This window comes from Eretmochelys imbricata, chromosome 24, assembly GCF_965152235.1.
Source record: "Eretmochelys imbricata isolate rEreImb1 chromosome 24, rEreImb1.hap1, whole genome shotgun sequence".
Taxonomy (NCBI): Eukaryota; Metazoa; Chordata; order Testudines; family Cheloniidae; genus Eretmochelys; species Eretmochelys imbricata.
Genome location: NC_135595.1, coordinates 538,640 through 551,692, shown reverse-complemented (window position 1 = coordinate 551,692; position 13,053 = coordinate 538,640). Strand labels below are relative to the sequence as shown.

General features: G+C 61.2%; 1 protein-coding gene across 1 annotated transcript; it reads left to right on the top strand.

Annotated features, from left to right (window-relative positions):
* Nucleotides 1-307: 307 nt before the first annotated feature.
* MTX1 (metaxin 1) lies at nt 308-10,292 on the top strand. Its single transcript, XM_077841392.1, has 8 exons — nt 308-436; nt 4,302-4,371; nt 5,180-5,259; nt 6,694-6,786; nt 7,363-7,545; nt 8,012-8,088; nt 9,079-9,233; nt 9,834-10,292. The coding sequence occupies exons 1-8, from the start codon at nt 356-358 to the stop codon at nt 10,055-10,057; spliced, it is 963 nt and encodes a 320-aa protein (XP_077697518.1). The 5' UTR covers nt 308-355; the 3' UTR covers nt 10,058-10,292.
* Nucleotides 10,293-13,053: the final 2,761 nt, after the last annotated feature.

The following is a 13,053-nucleotide window of genomic DNA, read 5'->3' as shown; positions in this document are numbered from 1 at the left end:
TATGAGGGCACTGGGGGATTGGGGGCCAGGGCTCAGGGGGCATCGCAGGGGCTGGAGGGGGCACAGGAGGGTAGGGGGCACAGGGAGGTATTGGGGCACAGGGGGCAGGCTCAGGGGTCATCGCAGGGGGCGGGGTCGGGGGCACGGGGGCGGGGCTGAGGGGCGGAGCCTGGGGCACGGGGGCGGGGCTGAGGGGCGGGGTCTGGAGGCACGGGGCGTGGCTGAGGGGGCGGGGCCTGGGGCACGGGGCGGGGTCTGGAGGCACGGGGCGGGGCTGAGGGGGCGGGGCCTGGGGCACGGGGCGGGGCTGAGGGGCGGCCCGGGCCGTGCGGGTCCGGGGCGGGCGCGCGGGAAGATGGCGGCGCCCATGGAGCTGTTCTGCTGGGCCGGCGGCTGGGGGCTGCCCTCGGTGGACCCGGACTGTCTGGCCGTGCTGGTGAGCGGGCCCCGGACCCCCCGCCTCTGCCTGCCCCCGGGGGGGCCGGTCCCTCTCCCCCCCCCCCGCCTCTGCCTGCTCCCGGGGGGGGCCGGTCCCTCTCCCCCCCCCCGCCTCTGCCTGCCCCCGGGGGGGCCGGTCCCTCTCCCCCCCCGCCTCTGCCTGCGCCCGGGGGGGCCGGTCCCTCTCCCCCCCCGCCTCTGCCTGCCCCCGGGGGGGGCCGGTCCCTCTCCCCCCCCCCGCCTCTGCCTGCTCCCGGGGGGGGCCGGTCCCTCCCCCCCCCGCCTCTGCCTGCCCCCGGGGGGGGCCGGTCCCTCTCCCCCCCCCGCCTCTGCCTGCCCCCGGGGGGGGCCGGTCCCTCTCCCCCCCCCCCGCCTCTGCCTGCTCCCGGGGGGGGCCGGTCCCTCTCCCCCCCCCCGCCTCTGCCTGCTCCCGGGGGGGGCCGGTCCCTCTCCCCCCCCCCGCCTCTGCCTGCTCCCGGGGGGGGCCGGTCCCTCTCCCCCCCCCCGCCTCTGCCTGCTCCCGGGGGGGGGCCGGTCCCTCTCCCCCCCCCCCCGCCTCTGCCTGCTCCCGGGGGGGGCCGGTCCCTCTCCCCCCCCCCGCCTCTGCCTGCTCCCGGGGGGGGCCGGTCCCTCTCCCCCCCCCCCGCCTCTGCCTGCTCCCGGGGGGGGCCGGTCCCTCTCCCCCCCCCCGCCTCTGCCTGCTCCCGGGGGGGGCCGGTCCCTCTCCCCCCCCCCCGCCTCTGCCTGCTCCCGGGGGGGGCCGGTCCCTCTCCCCCCCCCCGCCTCTGCCTGCTCCCGGGGGGGGCCGGTCCCTCTCCCCCCCCCCGCCTCTGCCTGCTCCCGGGGGGGGCCGGTCCCTCTCCCCCCCCCCGCCTCTGCCTGCTCCCGGGGGGGGGCCGGTCCCTCTCCCCCCCCCCCGCCTCTGCCTGCTCCCGGGGGGGGCCGGTCCCTCTCCCCCCCCCCGCCTCTGCCTGCTCCCGGGGGGGGGCCGGTCCCTCTCCCCCCCCCCGCCTCTGCCTGCTCCCGGGGGGGGCCGGTCCCTCTCCCCCCCCCCGCCTCTGCCTGCTCCCGGGGGGGGGGCCGGTCCCTCTCCCCCCCCCCGCCTCTGCCTGCGCCCGGGGGGGGGCCGGTCCCTCTCCCCCCCCCCCGCCTCTGCCTGCGCCCGGGGGGGGCCGGTCCCTCTCCCCCCCCCCGCCTCTGCCTGCGCCCGGGGGGGGGGCCGGTCCCTCTCCCCCCCCCCCGCCTCTGCCTGCCCCCGGGGGGGGCCGGTCCCTCTCCCCCCCTCCCGCCTCTGCCTGCTCCCGGGGGGGGCCGGTCCCTCTCCCCCCCTCCCGCCTCTGCCTGCCCCCGGGGGGGGGGCCGGTCCCTCTCCCCCCCTCCCGCCTCTGCCTGCCCCCGGGGGGGGCCGGTCCCTCTCCCCCCCCTCCCGCCTCTGCCTGCCCCCGGGGGGGGCCGGTCCCTCTCCCCCCCCCTCCCGCCTCTGCCTGCCCCCGGGGGGGGCCGGTCCCTCTCCCCCCCCTCCCGCCTCTGCCTGCCCCCGGGGGGGGCCGGTCCCTCTCCCCCCCCTCCCGCCTCTGCCTGCCCCCGGGGGGGGCCGGTCCCTCTCCCCCCCCTCCCGCCTCTGCCTGCCCCCGGGGGGGGCCGGTCCCTCTCCCCCCCCTCCCGCCTCTGCCTGCCCCCGGGGGGGGCCGGTCCCTCTCCCCCCCCTCCCGCCTCTGCCTGCCCCCGGGGGGGGCCGGTCCCTCTCCCCCCCCTCCCGCCTCTGCCTGCCCCCGGGGGGGGCCGGTCCCTCTCCCCCCCCTCCCGCCTCTGCCTGCCCCCGGGGGGGGCCGGTCCTCGGCAGCCCAGCAGGGAGCCCACGAGGGCATGCGTGGGGGGGAGGGGGGAGAAGGACCGGCCCCCCCGGGGGCAGGTAGGGTGGGGAGAGGGGAGAAGGAACGGCTCCCCAAGGGGGGCAGGCGGGGTGGGGGGTGAAGCACAGAAAGCCATGGGGGAGATCATGTCTTACTACTCTATTAGAGTTCTTCAAGGGGGTCAATAGCCATGTGGACCAGGGGGATCCAGTGGACATAGTGTCCTTAGATTTCCAGAAAGCCTTTGACAAGGACCCTCACCAAAGGCTCTTATGTAAATTAAGTTGTCATGGGATAAGAGGGCAGTTCCTTTCATGGATTGAGAACTGGTTAAAAGACAGGGAACAAAGGTTAGGAATAAATGGTAAATTTTCAGAATGGAGAGGGATAACTAGCGGTGTTCCCCAAGGGTCAGTCCTAGGACCAATCCTATTCATCTTATTCATAAATAATCTGGAGAAAGGGGTAAACAGGGAGGTGGCAAAGTTTGCAGATGATACTAAACTGCTCAAGATAGTTAAGACCAAAGCAGACTGTGAAGAACTTCAAAAAGATCTCACAAAACTAAGATCTGGTTTGACTGGGCAACAAAATGGCAAATGAAATTTAATGTGGATAAATGTAAAGTAATGCACATTGGAGAAAATAACCCCAATTATACATACAATATGTTGGGGGCTAATTTAGCTATAACTAATCAGGAGAAAGATCTTGGAGTCATAGCGGACAGTTCTCTGAAGTCGTCCACGCAGTGTGCAGCGGCAGTCAAAAAAGCAAACGGGATGTTAAGAATCATTAAAAAAGGGATAGAAAATAAGACGGAGAATATCTTATTGCCCTTATATAAATCCATGGTACGCCCACATCTTGAATACTGCGTACAGATGTGGTCCCCTCGTCTCAAAAAAGATATACTGGCATTAGAAAAGGGCAACTAAAATGATAAGGGGTTTGGAATGGGTCCTATATGAGGAGAGATTAAAGAGGCTAGGGCTTTTCAGTTTGAAAAAGAGGAGACTAAGGGGGGATAGGATAGAGGTCTATAAACTCATGAGTGGTGTGGAGAAAGTGAAGAAGGAAAAGTTATTTACTTGTTCCCATAATATAAGAATTAGGGGCCACCAAATGAAATTAATGGGTAGCAGGTTTAAAACAAATAAAAAAAAGTTATTCTTCACTCAGCGCACAGTCAACCTGTGGAACTCCTTGCCTGAGGAGGTTGTGAAGGCTAGGACTATAACAGGGTTTAAAAGAGAACTGGATAAATTCATGGAGGTTAAGTCCATTAATGGCAATTAGCCAGGATAAGTAAGGAATGGTGTCCCTAGCCTCTGTTTGTCAGAGGGTGGAGATGGATGGCAGGAGAGAGATCATTTGATCATTACCGGTTAGGTTCGCTCCCTCTGGGGCACCTGGCATTGGCCACTCTCGGTAGACAGGATACTGGGCTGGATGGACCTTTGGTCTGACCCAGTCTGGCCGTTCTTATGACACAGGTTTTGCACCCCAGGTTTCCTTTCTGAGGCCTGGCGTCCAGATCCACATGCCAAGCCACCTAAGCTAGGCAGTCAAAGCTATGGAGAGGGGTTTGGCCTAAGCCCAGCCCTCAAAGAGAATTTGGCACCTAAATCTGGGTCATAGAGAGGCACTTGTCTCTGCTGGGGACTCCCCTATCCTGGAGCCATGGACCTACACTGCTTCTTGCAAGAAACAGGAGGAGGAGATGTCACCCTATAATCTTTAGCCGAGTCACCCAGGATGTAGGAGACCAGGGTTCAGTCCCCCTGACATGGAGAAGGGATTTGAACTTGGGTCTGCCCATCTGGCAGGTGAGGTCCCTAACCACTGGTCTGTGGGGGGTTCTGGGGCTGTTCCACCATGACTGGAACCTGGGTCTCACGTCCCATCTGAGCGCCCTGGCCACGGGAGTCATTCTCACTCTGAGCCAGTGCACAGTTAAATATTTATACACAGATGTCCATCTGAGTCTTTCTTCCACTTCTCTTCCAGACCTATGCCAGATTCACAGGTGCGCCGCTCAAAGTTCACAAGGTCACTAACCCATGGCGAAGTCCCTCAGGTAAAGGGGCCTATGAGAAAGGGGGAGGGGCATGTGGGATAGAAATAAACAAACATGAGGTGCACACGCGACTATTGGAGCCATCACAAACCACCAGAAAATAGGCAGAGATTATCTCCCTTTTACAGATGGGGAAACTGAGGCATGGTGAGGTGCCCAAGGCAAACTGGTGGGACAGCCAACATCAGAACTGAGCAGCACTGCCTTTAAACAAAGCCTTGCATTTAATTTCCCCATTTCGTTTAAGGAGGCAGGCAAACAAACAGCTCCTCTCTCCTGACTCCACGGCCCTGCCCTGGGGTGAGGAGACATTCTCCCTTTTGGAACTCAGCTGTCAGAGCAGCCCAGAACCCATGCCAGAGCTGACAGCTCTGCAGAGCTCTGCGACCAGATGGCCCAACATGGTGTTTGTTACTTCTGAATCCTGTCTGCCACACATAGCCTGGAGACTCCTCAGCAGGGACTAGGCACGTGGAAAATTCGTGTGTGAAGTCCAGCCAGTTAAGAGCTGTCCATGTGCAAAATCCATTTCACCCTGGAATGAGTCTCTCACATTGTTCAACACCAAACCAGTTCAGGCTTCCAAAAGGAAGTCACTGCATGGACTGAGACCAACCACGGAAACCCTCAGCACCACTGGGGCACATGAAAACAAAGGGATCTCTTGCAATCTACGTGTGATGCTGGCACCTGCGCCAGGATCCCCGATGAGAGCAGACGGGGTTGGGGGTGCTCACTGCATGCAGGAGGCCTGTGAAGGGGCAGCTCTGGGCAGGGTCTCCCCTGTATTCCCTTTCTCTGCTTTCAGGGTGTTTACCTGCTCTGAAGACAAAGGAGGAAGGTGTCCTCTCCCAGATGCACCAGATTATCACTCATCTCAGGAAACAGGTATGGGATGGGGACACAGACTCAGGCCCTGCTGCCCCAGAGCGAGAGGAGACAGTCACTTCCCACCTGCGGCTCAGGCCTATGGGGGGTGGGAACTGGGGAAAGCTGAGAGTAGAACCGTGGATGGAAATAACTGTGAGGGCTTTGCTGCAGTGGGTGGGGAGCCGAGAGCCTGTAGGAAGCATCCCTGGGGGAGGTGGGTCAGCAGGGTCTGCAAAACCCTGCCAGTGGAAGCATTGTGTTACGCAGCTAAGTCTCCAGTTGCCACAGAGCCTTGCCAATGGACCTATGCAGCGAAATCTGGCTGGTCCTGCAGTCAGTCTGGACTAGGAGAGGGCTGAGAACTGCCACAGCCCAGCTCAGCTCCCCAGATCCTGACCCATCTCCCCTGAGCAGCACTCTGTACTGGCCCTGTCCCGAGGGCCCCTGTGTGGCCATGGAGGAGAGGGCAGAAGATGCAAGGGTCCCCGCCAGAGAAGCCCCTCTGTCCCTGTGTGCTAGTTTCACCCTTTGAAGTTGCTCTTTCTTTGGAACTTGTGTCTGAAGATTCAGTTCTTCCCCTCCTGTCTTCCCTGGTCCCAAGTGCTGAGGCAAGTAGGGTACCAGCTCTGTGGATGGTTTGCCTGAGGCTGGCTAGCTGTGGGAGGAGCACAAGTGGCTCCTTTGAGGCCTGAGGGAGGTGTCAGTCTATGGACTCGGGCGGCTCTCAGACGCCAGGGTGTGTGCCAGCCACACCACTATTCAGGCTGCTCCCGGCTCTGTGGAACTAGGCCTGCCTGGTGCCAACTTTCCTTGGAAAGGCTGGAGTTGCTCCCTTTCACTGCTTGCACCCTTCATCCCAGACTCCGCCTTGGCCCCAGCTTTCCTGTTCTGTGTCATGCAGCCGCACAGACGAGCACAGCCACAGCCAGCGTGTTCTGAAATGGAGCAGGCTTCCAGCCAGGTTAAATACACCAGGCAGCGCTCACTGCAGGGCTGGCCAGAGTCTCCCCTTGAAAGCTGCAAGGGCAGCAGGCCTGTGCACTGGGCGCCTGTCCATGCACCTCCCCCCAGCCCATCGATACTGCTTCCTGGGGCGCCTCTGGAAGTCCAGGCTCATGTGAGCAGGGTTCAGCTTTGGCAGAGTTGGGTCTTGAAAGGGAACACGTCTCCTCAGAGCAAACAGCCGGGCGGACGAGCTCTGACCCCTGGGCTCTTGGAGTCGGCTGCGCATCAGCGTGTGCATTTTAGGAAAAACCCAGGCATGGCACTTAGTGCCTGGAAAAGTGTTGTCTGTGAAGGGAACTTGCCTGGGGCCCGTGTCACGCCCGGCACCCCGATGGGGGCTGCATTGCTGTGTCTGTCTCTGCAGCTTATGGAGAGGTGGCTGGAGCACAGGACGGGCTCATTCACCACTTCCAGCCCAGGCCTCACACTGTTCCCTTTACTCTGTAGAAATACAACGCTGACTACGATCTCTCTGCGAGGCAAGGGGCAGATACGCTAGCCTTTGTGTCTCTGCTAGAGGAAAAGCTGCTACCCGTGTTGGTGAGTGCTCGCGTGGGCCAGTGGAAGGGTTCCCGGAACGCTGCTATGGGAGGAGCTAGCTAGTTCGCAGTTCAGATGGATTCTGGGTCCAGCCCAATGGGACGGGCCCTCACAGCGAGGGAGTGAGGCGTATTGGCAGATCCCAGAACCACAGGGTGGAAGCTGCGGGTTGGGACTATGGTGCAGTGACAGCTATGGGAGGGTCTGGGGTAGCAGAGTGTCTTATAGGGCACTGCCAGGGCTGCATTTGGGTCCCCAGCCTGGGGCGGCTCCCAGCCCTGTGACTGTACCCTCTAATGCCCCTTCAGCCCTTTAGTGTCTCCCTGTCCCTGAGGAACGTGCCCTCCAGCACAGCGGGATTCAGTCGTGCAGCACCTGCCTGCGCAGGTTCATGAACCCTGTAGCACTGCTGCAGGCCAACTCTGCAAGCCAGGCCTGTGTGGCCTCCGTTCCCCAGGGCCTCAGAGAGAGACGAAAGCAGCCTGCGGAGCGTGAGCCACGCCCCTGGCTGCGCTGGGGCTGCAGAAAGCAGCCCTGCACTAGTTCTCATGGGTCACCGCTGTCCTCGTGCCCTAGATTCACATGTTCTGGGTGGATGCAAAGAACTATGTGGAGCACACGCGGAAATGGTATGCGGAAGCCATCCCCTTCCCGCTCAACTTCTTCCTGCCCAACCGCATGCACAAGCAGCATCTGGAGCGGCTGCAGCTGATCTGGGGGGACAGCTGTTTGGAGGACGAGGAGGAGCTGGAGAAGGAAGTGAGTGGGCTTGCTACCCTTGTGGCAGCTGGGAGGGCTGCCTGGGTCTCCTCTGGGAATCCATCACCCTGCCCCTACATGGAAGCACCATGAGGGGTCACCCTGTTCCCAGCTGCTGAGCATACTCCTGGTTCCCGCTAGGTTAGAACAAAGCCAGCTCCCATGGGGTGTTAGTGCTTGAGGGCTCAGTCTCTGTATTGAGTTTAACCCTTTTGTGCCCAGCCCCAGAATGCTCTGTGGTCGCTGGCTGTGATGCAGAAGCCAGAGTCGGTCCCTGGCATGGGCAGGTCAGCCAGTGGCTTTGCTCCCAATAAGGATGATATTCGCTCTCTTTGCTGGCGTTCTTGGATTGGAGATAGCTAGTCCTGGGACATGGCCTTTGCCAGGGGAGGTGGGGTCTCTGCCTCCTGCACCTCGTGTGCTGAGGAGATGTGACACCGGGGCTGCTTCTCTCCTGATCCCATAGATGTACCGCGAAGCCCGGGAGTGCCTGACGCTCCTGTCTCAACGCCTTGGGGACCAGAAGTTCTTCTTTGGAGACTCGTAAGTGGCTCTTGGAGGAACGTTCTTTGTGGGGGAAGTGAGGGCTCTTTCCTCACCTGCCCACACGTGGCTCTCACGCCCCTGCCCAGCACTCGTGGCTGGGAGCAGAATGTTCGAGCAGAGGGGTTCATGGTGTTAAGTCTCAGATCTCCTTGCAGCTCCCCGGCATGCTGCAGGACACCGGCCTCAGCAGCTCTTTGAAAGAGCTCTGAGTATTATAGAGAAACCTCGGAGGCAATTAAAGCGAAAGGGGGGCCCCAAGCTGGGCTGAACAGTGTCTCTCTAATGGAAGGCAGGGCCTTGGGGAGGGGGCAGTTACTTGCGTCCCATTAGGCTCCATCCGTTCCCACTGCTGTCCTGACAGTTCCCCTTCCTCTCCCATAAACCTGTGAGCAAGGACCAGATGTTCCAGCACTTCAGCCACGGCCTGCGTAGGAAGTTTTAGCCCATTAGACGGATGCCTTGTTTGCTTCATGTTTAATGGGCCCATAATTTATGAAGCTGTAAACGGTAATGGCTGAATATGCTGCTTATTCACTTCCAAAGAGCCAGCTGCGGTGAGTAGGAATCAGAGGAGACAGACACTTATTCAAGCGCTTGCAGAGAAGCCGTCTCCTGCCTTTGGTGACCCAGCACCTCTGGCATTCAGGCACCTCCAAGATTGCCTGCAAGAGGAGTTGTGAGCTCCCGCAGCCAGCAGCCCTGCCCAGCTCCTGGCAGCACCGTCTGCTGGGACAGGCCAAGATGAGCGTAGCTGGGCTCACCCCCCACAGCCCACACTCCTGTCTGCTCCCTGCACACTGGGACTGCAGTAGCAGGGAGAGGAGCAGCCTCAAGGGCTCTAGGTAATTTTGGTCATGCCCAGTGCACGCAACAGTTGTACCCTAGTGACGGTGTGAATTTGGGCCAGCCTGTTCCAAAGCCTGGGGTCCTGGGCCCCTGGCACTAGCAGAGGCCAGGAGCCACTAACACAAGCTCTCTGTGCCGCAGCCCCGCTTCCCTGGACGCATTCGTCTTCAGTCATCTGGCACCTCTCCTGAAAGCCAAGCTGCCCAACGGGAAACTGCAGCAGCACCTGAAGTCCCTGCAGAACCTCTGTGACTACTGCTCCTCCATCCTCAGCCTCTACTTCCCCTGGGACGGAGGTGAGGAGCCAGGCCTCTAGCCTCTCCTTCGGCCCTGGGCAGCTGGGGGTCAGCTGAAGTCACTGAAGCAAGGTCACAAAGATGTGGGGGGGATGCGAACAGGCTTGAACCGTGCCTCAGACCCCACAGGCTGAGGCTTGCTAGTCCGTGGCAGATCAGGAGAAGTGGGCCAGTGCCTTGGGGAGGAGCTCAGCTCACCTGGACTGCTCCACTCCTGGCTGCCAGGGGATGGGGGGGGAGACTGGACTTCCCACCAGGTGTAACACAGGGACCACTCTGTGTCAGCTGTGGTGTGGGTGTCTCCTGACACCCTGCTGGCTGTACCTGGGGCCTGGTGAGGGTGGGGAGCACCCCCTGTCCGGCTCTTGGAAAAGGAGGGGCAGCTTCTCCCTTTTTTCTTCCCCTGCTGCTTTCGGACCCCTGCTCCAACCCTTCCCTGGGCTCGCTGTGTTCACCCGTTCCCCAGCAGCAGTGCCCCTCTCTACCCCGAACGAGGGTAACATGCCTATGCTCTTCCAGGCTGCCCCCACTCTCTGCCCTCTGGGCTGGGGTACAGTTCGCCAGCTGGGTCTGGTTTCTGACGTGTCATTTCCTTGCAAGGGGACGCCCCATCCAGCACCCCCAAGACGTCTGCCTCTGAAGGGACCGAGTCCGAGGAGGAGCCCTACAAACGGCGCAATCAGATCTTGTCGGTGCTGGTGGGACTGATGGCGATGATTGGCTACGCCTTCCTCAGCGGGATCATCTCCATCCAGCGGGGCCCTCCTGGGGCTGCCGGCCCCCGGCCAATAGCCATGGAGGAGGAAGAAGAGGAGGAGGAGTGAGGCACTGGTCTCAGAGCTTTGATTCTCACTCGTCTCAGTATCACTTGAACTCAGTTTTTTTTTTACAGTGCTGGGTATGGCCTACTCTGATTCCTGCACACTGCCCCGTGTCCCGGCAGGACCCAGTGGCCTTGTTCAGTCCGGATCCCGGCGCTGCTGCAAACACCCGCCCAGATTTCTAGACCGTGTCACAAGCAGTCTGCCCCCCACTAATAAACCCGGAGCGCCCCCTGAAGGGCATCTGTCTGTGCTCTCTGTCTCTGCCCTCTGCAGCCCTGGGCACAGAGCCTGCATAGTGCTGGGCTGCTTAGCCCTAGTGGACCAATGCGCTGGGCCCTCCATCTCTACCCAGGGCAGACCTTCCCCACAGGGGGCATGCAGGACAAAGCAGCATGGAAAGGGAACCTTGGCTTGAAGCTGTCCCTGCTGAGCTGTGCCCCACAGTTCCCTGGCTACCCCCAAGACAGCGGGAAGAATCCTTTTGACTTCACATCCAGCTCCAATTGCATCCCTCTGTCCCTGAGGGCTGTGTTGCACGCAAGAACCTGCCCCTTTCCAGGGCGGGGAAGCCGCAAGTGGAGCGGCCTGGCCTAGAGATTCACAGTGACTCTGCCTAACTGCTTGGCTTTTGACCTGGCCCTGCCGGCAGCTCTAGCCCGGGCCAGCAGCCAGAACCAGCCCCTCAGGGAGCTGCCCTGAGATTGCCAGCCCAGGTCAGAGCGGCAGGGCTCAGGGAGAGCAGTGGCCATTGGGGCACAACCTGTCCATGGGGGAATATTTCCCCAATCCACATCACTTACTGGGTAGCACCTGTCCTGAAGCAGGGCACTTGGTGTCTGCAGCCGGCTGCTTTCGCTGTCCAGTCAGACCTCGGATCCTCCCCGTAGCATGGTGTGCCTGGGGTTAACTGCCCATGGAAGGAACCTGGGTCTTGTATTGTAGGGCAGGAACTAGGAGACTCCATTTGCCTTCTCTCACCTATTCATTGTTTGTTCTCCCTCAGTCACGGCCTCTCCCAACCCAGTGGTTCCAGTTGTTTCAATCTCTCCAGGACACTGATTGCTTCCCCGGCTCGTCTCTGGGCCCCATCTGTCCCGCCGTATCCGTTGAGGAAGAGCACCCAGGGAAGGGCAGCCCAGTGCTTTGCCTGACAGTCTTTTCATGGATGTTTCCATCTTGTTCTCTAGCCAGCCCAAGGCTTGGTTTGCTGTGGCTGTGCTGAGCACAGACCAGCCGCTCTGAGCTGGCCATGGTAATGCTCCGGGCCTTCCCCAAACGCTTCACTCACAGTGCCCCCGGTCAGGTTTATGAGGGGTTCATGTGGTTCTCTCCAGTGTGCATTATCCTGGCACTTCTTGACAGCGCAGCTTAGCTACTCCTTAGCTAGCTAATCGGTCTGTGTCAGCTGCAAATGTCCCCTCCCTGGTCACAGCCTGGAGCCCTGTGGCACCCACCGTTAGCCACGTGCCATGCTGAAAATTCCATTAGTCCTATGCTTTGTGTGGAACTGGAACTAGTTTCCTACTTCCTACATTTGACAGTCCAAATGAATACCACCTTTTGGTGCCAGACCCAAAGACTGCCAGGGCTCCAGTCCTCTCCCCTGTTACTCAGCGGGTGCGCAGAGCCAAGGGGCAGGCAGGGGAGATGTGCTGAAGTCCAGCTGTGCACAGCTGTGCCCAGCGCTACAGCACGGCTCAGAATGCTGCTTCCTGGAAGGTCTCCAGCCCTTGCTGCTGGGCATGGGGCAACCAGCCCAGCCCAGTGACTGACCGGCCTCTACGCCCACCCCACACACTTCCAGCTAGGTCCAGTTCCACTGCAAAGCTGTCAGCTTTAGGATACTGGTGCCCCAAATACAATAGACCCAGAATGCCAGGCCAGCGCTCACACACAGGACCTTTACCTGGTCACTAACAGCAGCCTCTGCCCCCAGGTGCCAGGAGGAGCTGCAGGAATAGACCTGGGTAATAGACAAACACCTGTCAGGGATGGTGCAGGAATTCTTAACACTGCCTCAGCACAGGCTGCTGGACTCTGACCTCGCATGGTCTTGCCTCACCCTGCGTTGCTGTGACACCTCCAAGGACAGCAGCATAGGCCTCAGGCCCCCGCTGCCAGAGCCCTGACAGCACCACCCGCTCCCCAAGAGCCACAGCCATGCCCAGGGGCCTGACTGGTGACCTGGGGAAGCCCTGCTGACTGGTTTGTAACATCTAGCCAGAGCTGCAGGCTGCACCTGGAGAGGCACAGACTGGCTGGAGAAGTGTCTCTGCCAGGCAGCCGCAGGGTTTATCCCCACCACCCTGGCCCTTGTGCCTTACCTCTGCAGGGAGAAGAGGGACCTGGGCTGAGGGGGACGAGGAGGTACCTGAGCCCCACTAATGCTTTCCCACAGTGGCTACTGAAAGACCAGCAGCTGGGACTGACTATTGGTGGCAGGCGGCCTGGGCTGGCTTTGCTCTCTGAGCGGGAGGGAAGTGCTGGCTCCCCGGGCAGTGGGAGCTGAGGGAAGCCCCCTTACCCTGTCTCGCTGCCGTGGTTTGAGAGGGGCCAGCAGGGAGTTGCTGGCCTGTTCACGTTAGAGATTCCTCCAGTGCTGACAGCTTTGTTTGCATTCCTGCCTGCACGCTGGCCAGGATGGGGGCTTTCCTTGGCGCTGGTGCTGCCAAGAGCGCGTAGCTCCAGAGTGAGCAGCCAAGGCCCTGAAGACAGCAGAGCACAGCATGAGGGGCTGGAAGCACTCGTCGTGAGATGGGGAGGGCAGGCAGTTAGTGCATGGTGCTGCACCTACAGTACACACAGGACTCCCTGCCCCTCGCTCGCTCCTGGGGAGCTGCACCCAGGCTCCTCCGGGCCTCGACCACGGGTGCTGGCAGGAGGGCCAGGGTGACAAAATGCAGTGCTGCTGAGTGTGTGGGGGTGCTAACGGAGAGCCCTAGCTTCATGTTACCTGTAACCCCCGTGCTGCACCTCCTGCACCCGCCTTATCCGGG